General features: G+C 30.6%; 2 protein-coding genes across 2 annotated transcripts in view; one reads left to right on the top strand and one right to left on the bottom strand.

Moving 5' to 3' along the window:
• LOC140447221 (uncharacterized) overlaps window positions 1-4,015 on the bottom strand; it is a 24,471-nt gene extending 20,456 nt beyond the window's left edge. The window contains exon 1 of the mRNA XM_072539742.1: window positions 3,880-4,015. The gene's annotated coding sequence lies outside the window, so the exon portion shown is untranslated. The remainder of the gene's footprint in view (window positions 1-3,879) is intronic.
• Window positions 4,016-4,516: 501 nt separating this feature from the next.
• LOC140447220 (E3 ubiquitin-protein ligase RNF181) lies at window positions 4,517-5,992 on the top strand. The gene is made up of 3 exons (XM_072539741.1): window positions 4,517-4,873; window positions 5,067-5,176; window positions 5,731-5,992. Exons 1-3 carry the CDS (start codon window positions 4,675-4,677, stop codon window positions 5,863-5,865), a joined length of 444 nt encoding a protein of 147 aa, XP_072395842.1. The 5' UTR covers window positions 4,517-4,674; the 3' UTR covers window positions 5,866-5,992.
• The last annotated feature ends 1,875 nt before the right edge of the window (window positions 5,993-7,867 follow it).

Below are 7,867 nucleotides of genomic sequence, written 5' to 3'. Positions count from 1 at the left end.
AAATAACTTTTTTAATGATGACAACAATAGTTTTGAAAGTAAAATGCAGAGTGACTCGTTGAGTAAATATTTCAAACGAAATAATAAGAAATGATAAGACATTACAAAGATAACAATTGAGTGGAAAGCAACATAAAATAAATTGTAAATAATTAAGGATGTACCGTATCGGGTACCTAACCAATCCGGCCGGAACCGGACAGCGAAATTCCAATTTCCAACCGGAAAAAATTTACAATAGGATTAGGAAAAAGCTTTGAAAGAAGCAGCATCTATTTCTTTAAGATCAGATATTTGGGCGTGTTCAAATACGAATGAAAGTATTATTAGTGTGAAGGGCCACTAGGTTTTTGTGATAAATTTACAGGAAGTCAAACCGTACTTGCAATAGCTGACAAAATTGCAACCTTGACAAACAAATAAGCCATTGAGAAACACAAAATTCATTTATTGTTAAGGGACAGCAGGGCTAATATGGTAAAAGGCTGTAAATACGCAAAAATAAACAGGAGTGTTTTTACTCAAACCATTACTTAAAATTAATAATCAATGACATTAGAAATTCTCAAAGAACTGTATCAGATATTATTAGTATTGCAAGCCAAAATGCAACTCATTTCATTCACTCGTCTTTAGCATGCAGAAAATTAAGGGAAATACAAAAAGAGTCCAAAAATCCAATATGGAACAGAAACAAATTCAAGATATACAAACACAGTGAAACTCCACTTTCTACATGTTAGAAAGGTTGCTTCATTTGAGTCATTGTGTAACTATTTATTTTACTGAAAATAGCAAAATAAATAATTTAAGCAGTAATCAATAGGACCTACACAATCTGTCCTTGAATTACTTGAACCTTTTGAGGAGATAATCGAACTGATGAGCAGTATGGTATCAGTATTTTAGAAATGATTTCAACAATTATTGCTGCATTAAGACACTAACTTTTGCACAATAAAATAGAACAGTTATATGGCGTTGGAACTATAAAAAAAGTCTTGTTACTGAAATCAACAAAAAGTTTTCTGATGAGGAGTCACAAGGAATGTTTTACCATATTATTTATCTACTATTTTAGATCCCAGACATTTTTTTTCAAGTAAGACTATAGTTTAAGCTAATAACAACAAAGATTTTTGGAAAATCACACAAATAATTTCAGTATAAATAAGTCTGATTCTGAAAACAAGATGATAGGGATAGCATGGTTATTATTAGCGAAGATGAGGATGAAGTACCTTTAAACCCTAGGCAAAAAAGAGCAAGGATAAATGAAAAAATGATCCTTCAACAAATTCTTCTTTTACACCGTGGAAGTGCTACAATCACTTTATATCACCCTCAACATCTATTTCCTCTATGAGTGGTTCAAAAGCCAACATATTCCATGAACTTGAAGTTTACTCTGAAATGCCGATTATTGATAGATCATACCCAATTAAGTGGTGGAGCAGACACTCGTAACATTTTCTGGTCTAATTAATTTAGTTAAACATTTTAAAATGGCATTGCATTAATCCACCTATGCAGACAAAACAACTATTTATGTCATATAAGTACGAAGAGGGTCATCATCGATTCTAACCATTATTCAATATGAATTAAAGTTAAATTCACACCAGGAAAAAAGTTCAACAAAAAACTTTGATGTGAGAAAGATTGAAGAATCAAAATTAGCAGAAAAATGGGACAATCCACCAGCAGAAAATTGACAGCAGTTCAAAAAAAATTATTGATAAAGCAAAAGAAACATTCCCCCTAAGCCGAAAAAACCGAAACATTCACAATGGAATCAAGAATGTGAAAATGCACTCGAAAAGGTAAACAAAAACTATATTAAGATCATAACTGTAATAAATCTGAATTGACAAAAACTTTAAGAATCACAACAAAATTTGTACAAAATCTTTAACAAATCAAGGATATACACCACAAAACCTATATTTTCGAAAACAGAGGGAAAAATTGGTCTTGACCAATACCACATATTTTGAACAACTATTAAACTGCCTGAGATACGGCCCTGCAAGTGGCAACAGTAGTTCAGTTAATTTTCACTTCGTAATAAATTTCAAATAATTGGAGAAGTACATGTTAAAAAATTCAACAGAGTTCAAAACTAAGTGTAAAAAAGCTAACACATACAGGTAATAGTAGTGAATTAAAGAAATACCATCAAAACAAGTAAGATTGAACCATTTTAACAAGTTTTACTAAATTAATAATTCTGTGTAAGCTTGTAAAACCAGTTGCAAATGCTTCTGGCCAAGAGGTTGACTTGCTTAGGCATTCTTAGGTGTTTTGTGATAATATAAGCTAAGAACTTAATTAGTGCCGACAAGACATCAAGTATTAAAATAAAAGCCACAATTTTATCACAAATTTCAGATCTGGGTTACAGTTAAACTAAAATAATAATAATACTTACCTTAATATCATAATTTAAATGTTTTATTAAAATAGGAAAAATGAATAGAAGAGACAAAGAAACAGGAAGCGCAATAGATACAGGTGAAGGAATGCAAGAGAAAAAACCAGGATGAATATTTTGGTAGATGTAAAATGACAAAGCGAACACCTTATAAAAGCTACATGAGAAGAAAGGGAGAGGATCTCTCTCTCTCTCCTGCGGCACTACAGCCCAAGTCCCAGAATCCGTCTCCTAGCATCCCTTTTCGTTGGCTGCTTGAAGCACCATAAAGATTGCATCTACATAAATAATGATCTGACCTCAAACGGAAAGTAAATACAGAAAGAAGCAGTTAAAATGGCAAAAGAAGAAAAAAAGGAAAACAGAAAAAAATAGGTTATAAGAAGTTGATTGTGATCAGGAAGAAATGGATATAGGATGGAAAATTGGGACATAGAATATAAGAAGTACTTATATTTATATATATTTATATATAGAATATGAGAAGAGGGAAACTTAGAGCAAATTAGCTATTTGACTACAAGATCGAGGCCAAGTAAGTCACCTGTCAAATTTAGCTAAACAAAGAATTAATTATTAAACAAGGGCAGGTTACAAGAACTCCTCATTTTAATTATAATCTATTTAAAAACAATTTCCAGAGTCCAAATTGAAACGTCAAAAACAAATGTATAATGAAATTTTTATTACAATCCATTGAGACTTAAATACAATATTTAACTTTAACATGCCACAAGAAAAAAAGTTTAAGTACCTCTATATATTCTTAATTTTTTATAAAACAAAAGTATTTTTTCTCATTACACATACTTAATATAAATATTATTAATATTATGTGTAAATAACATTACACATAATATAAATATTATGTGCAAAAGAAACATTGAAGTTTAGTGTGGTAAAATAATGATTTTCCAATTATCAGTTTTGAAAATATTTGTATATAGTCACACTTTAACATAATTAAGTTTAATCTTATGTTTGGTCAGTATTATTCTAAAGCAATGAAAGAATGCAGACATCTGGAACTTGTGGTCCACTTTATATAAATAAATAGGAGATATAATAAGTACATTTTAACTACTGTTAGTGGGGGCAAAAATATATAAACCAATAAGTTGTGGAATAAAAAATTATTGCTGATTCAGTTCAACACAAAACTGTGTTAATATATATTGTAATGACTCATCTTATACTTTAACACCTGGCATTCAATACTTTGAAGAAATTTGTAGAAAGTGTGTCAATTAATAAACGTTAAATAACTTAAGTCAATGTTAAATTTAACTTATGTTAATAAATTTATAATTAATGCCAAGGTAAATGAAGTCACTATCGGATATTAATTCCGCACAATTTTCCTATTGGAAAAACCAACAAATAAATGATACAATTGTAAGGTTAGGTGTATCAACGAAATTTGTTGTAATAAAAAGAATACTTACTATCAAAAAAATCTAATTAAACACTACACATATCCTTATAAAGCTTTAAAATTAAATATTACTGTTACTTTTTTGAAAATTGTAAAATATTCTGTAACACAACCTTCTTGACAGTATTGACATCTGACACTGACACATTATTTGGCATTTCAATTTCATATTTCATTTGCATTTGACACAAATGAAGTATAAATGGTTGTCTAACGTTATCTTTATACAGAAAAAAATTCTATTTTAAAATTGGGATAATTATAATAATGCTATAATAAAACTGTACACCATCATAGGGTAGAAAGGTTTTTGATTAAATATATAACAATGCTATTAATAAAATCGTTGACTGTACATCTTTGCTGACGAATATAAAAAGGTTTAGAACTACGTTTCGAAAAAATTATAACTTTACTTAGTAATGGAAACAGATTTAAATAATTGTTTCCATGTTCAAATAACATAACTAGACTACCTACTTAATTATCACAACCGCTTTATTTCAAAATGTTCTGAATTTTTAGAGCTTAGACTTAGGGACGTGTAGCCACCTGTATATAAGTTTTATAGTAACTGATAAATCAAACTTATCAAACACGAAGACAGAAGACGTAAGTAGATCAACTGAACTGTCAGTGTCAAATCAAAAATGTCAAATGTGTTCAAAAAAAACTAAAAAGTATGTCATAATTGTCATAAACATATAGTCATATTTACATTTTCTGCATAGTCATAATTGATTGATTCTTGTTTGTTCACTAAATCAACCGTCACATAAAGTTTATTCAGTACTTTATTAGAAAAATGGCAGATTATTTTGGAGAAATGGGGTGGACTCCACTTGAAGATGGACAAGCACCTGATTATTTTTTGCATCTAGCCCGTTTGTTAAGAGACTTTAACATGTTTGAAGAGTTAAACGTGTTGAACGGCAAAAAGTTAGCACCTCCAGCCTCAAAAGATTTTGTGGCAGCCATTCCAAATGAAAATATTGAGACCAATGGTAAGTTACCCTAGTACTAGTAAGTAAAAAATGAAAGGTACCTAGTTAAAAAAATTGTACTTTTTAAATGCTATACGTCTGTCTGTGTTTATACGTCCATGTGCTATACTAAAAAAATGGTAGGTTATTGATTACTGAATCATTTTTTTACAGTTTAAAGGGCAACTAAACTGACAAACTTTGTGTATTTTAGATTTACAATGTCCAGTTTGTCTTAAAGAACATAGTAAAGGAGAAACTGCAAAGAAATTGCCTTGTGGTCACTTATTTCATACAGAGTGCATAATGCCTTGGTTATCAAAGGTGAGTTTATATTAATCAACATTAAAATTTCCTACAATAACTGTCAAATAGACTAAATATATTAAATGTGTTGTAGTAAATTAACTCCCAAATGATTTTTTGGGTCCTGTGGAATATAAATAGAATGAAAATAATGTAAAGTCCCAAGCAAAAAAATAACAAATAGCAACCAGAGCTCGCTCTAGACAATCCAAACAAAGGTATGGGATGCCAATGTGAGACCAAAGACTTTCTAAACAAGTTTTACCATTATGCAAGTAATAACATTGCTTTTGTTTTGTTTTAACAAAAACTATCTAAAGATCCTCTAAAACAATTATTAAGTTAACTGGTTTTATATTCATACAAGTGGGACACCTGTACTTAAATGAGACAAAATTAGCCATGATCGAAAATGTGAATCATCTGTGTGTTGTGTTTCTTTAAAATACTTACCTTTTTACCAATAATTGTTTCGTTCAGATGCTGTGTGGTTTTTTTCTATTTTACTGCTACTTTGTTTGTGCCTTGTGAGTCTATATTTTTGTTTTTCTTAATACAATTTTTTGTTATAGACAAATTCATGCCCATTATGCAGATTTGAGTTACCTACTGATGATGAAGATTATGAAGCTTGGAGGAAAGAGAAGAAACGAGCAAAGGAACGAGAAGCTGATATTGAACATTTACATAATTCAATGTTTTCTTGAAATATAATAGAAAAAATAATTTGTGTGTGATTTACAGCACAAATGGGTTTTAATTGCAATTTATACTTTAGAAAGGATTTTATTTTATTTATAAGTGAATTATAGATGAAATATATGTTATGATTTATATCAGAAGTTTCATTTATTGGTAATAATGTTTTTACCCATTAAATTGATAAAATAATTGTTGATTTATGTAGTCTACTGCATTAAGTGCCTGTCCAATATTGGATTTTCATAGTTTATTTGGTTATTCATACTCTCTTAGGGATGTTATCAAATATATATGTGATTATTCTTCATAAAATCAATTGTTGTTGCTTTCCTTTTTGTTATAGTTTCGTATAGTCCAGGATATGACAGTTTTCTGTTTAGACTGCTTACCAGTTAAACTTCTAGAATGTAATGACTGTATATCATCATCATCATCAGTGGTGCTACAGCTCTAGTTGAGCCTTGACCTTCCCCAGTCTATTTCGCCAGTCGTTTCTGTTCATCGCCAACCGTTGCCAATTTGCCGCGCCGATTTTCCTTGCGTCCTCGTCCACACCGTCCCTCCATCTCAGTCGTGGTCTGCCTCTGTATATAAATGAAGTAAACTGTAAATGACCAATAGTTTCAACCAGGGTGGTTTTGGCAGTGGTGAATTTGGTACTTTCTGCATCACAAAAAATATTAGAGGACTTTATTTTAGTTATAACTTACCTTAATTTGCAAGCAAATCACTTTTACCAGTAATTATATTAGGTTTGTTTAAGATCTATAAAAAGTTTACAATGAAAAACTTTAAACATAATGTTTGGATTTTTGTATGCAGTGAATAAAAGTCTATTTTTAAACAGCCATAACTTTATTAATGTTAAGTTTGCTGTAATAATAAAAACCAATCTCTTTGTTTTATAAGCTTCAGTTTATATCCAAACAGTTTTCCCTGAGAGAGAATATATTTTCGTCCATCATCGGAAAAGAGAGCCTACATGTAGACTCGATTGATAACAGTCTCAGAATAATAAACTTTGCTATGTCTAAGAACATGGTAATAGCTGGGACACGATTTCCCCCTAAAGATATACATAATGGAACTTGGAAATCTCCTGATAATGAAACGATTAACCAAATAGATCATATAATCATTCATGCAATACTTCTCTAACTTATAAGATGTTACGTTTTTTAGAGGATCAAACATAGATAGTGATCACTATTTAGTTAAAGCACGATTTAAAGAGCATGTCCAATTTAAAAAAGGAGATCGGGAAAGGAAGAGAAAAAATCGACATTAATAAACTAAAGATCCCAACACTGCAAATGTATACAGAAAGCAAATAGAAGATCAAGTAAGGACAGAAAGCTTAGAAAAAAAAAGAAGATATTAACCAACGGTGGATAACTGTATCAGTTATCCACTGATCCAGATATTGTGATTTTAAGTGCAGAGACTTAGATGGGCTGGACACATTGATAGGATGTCAGATCGCGAATACACGAAGAGATTAACATTTTTAAAACCAGAGGGCACAAGGTAGAGGACGACCACGAAGGAGATTGATGATGTGAAAGACCTATAGATTCTAAGGGTCAGAAGATGGAGGGAAGTTGCCAGGAATCGACAGGAGTGGCGACTTCTTTGTGAGCCGGTCAAGATCCACAACGGATTGTCGAGTCACTTATGATGATGATGAGTTTTCCCGATAAAATCTAAATTTTTGTTATTCTCGAAAAACTGTTTAAAAACATTCTCTTTTGACGTGTAACTTGTGAACTTTCACAAATTCACGAATAACCAAAAATATTGACTTTTCGGAAAAAAAATTCTTAAACATTTTTGTCTAAAAAGTCAGAGGTTTTCTTTTATTTTTACCGTCATATCCTTTACATAATATTTATTATTATAGTACTAATATACAGGTGTCTCTCAGAAACAAAAACAAGAACAGTGGATGTTTTGCATATTAACTGAATTGTTCCTGTACTAAAATATTAGGAAACAGTATTCCAGCTA

This window comes from Diabrotica undecimpunctata, chromosome 8 (genome assembly GCF_040954645.1).
Source record: "Diabrotica undecimpunctata isolate CICGRU chromosome 8, icDiaUnde3, whole genome shotgun sequence".
Lineage (NCBI taxonomy): Eukaryota > Metazoa > Arthropoda > Insecta > Coleoptera > Chrysomelidae > Diabrotica > Diabrotica undecimpunctata.
This window is presented reverse-complemented; position numbering and strand designations above follow the sequence as displayed.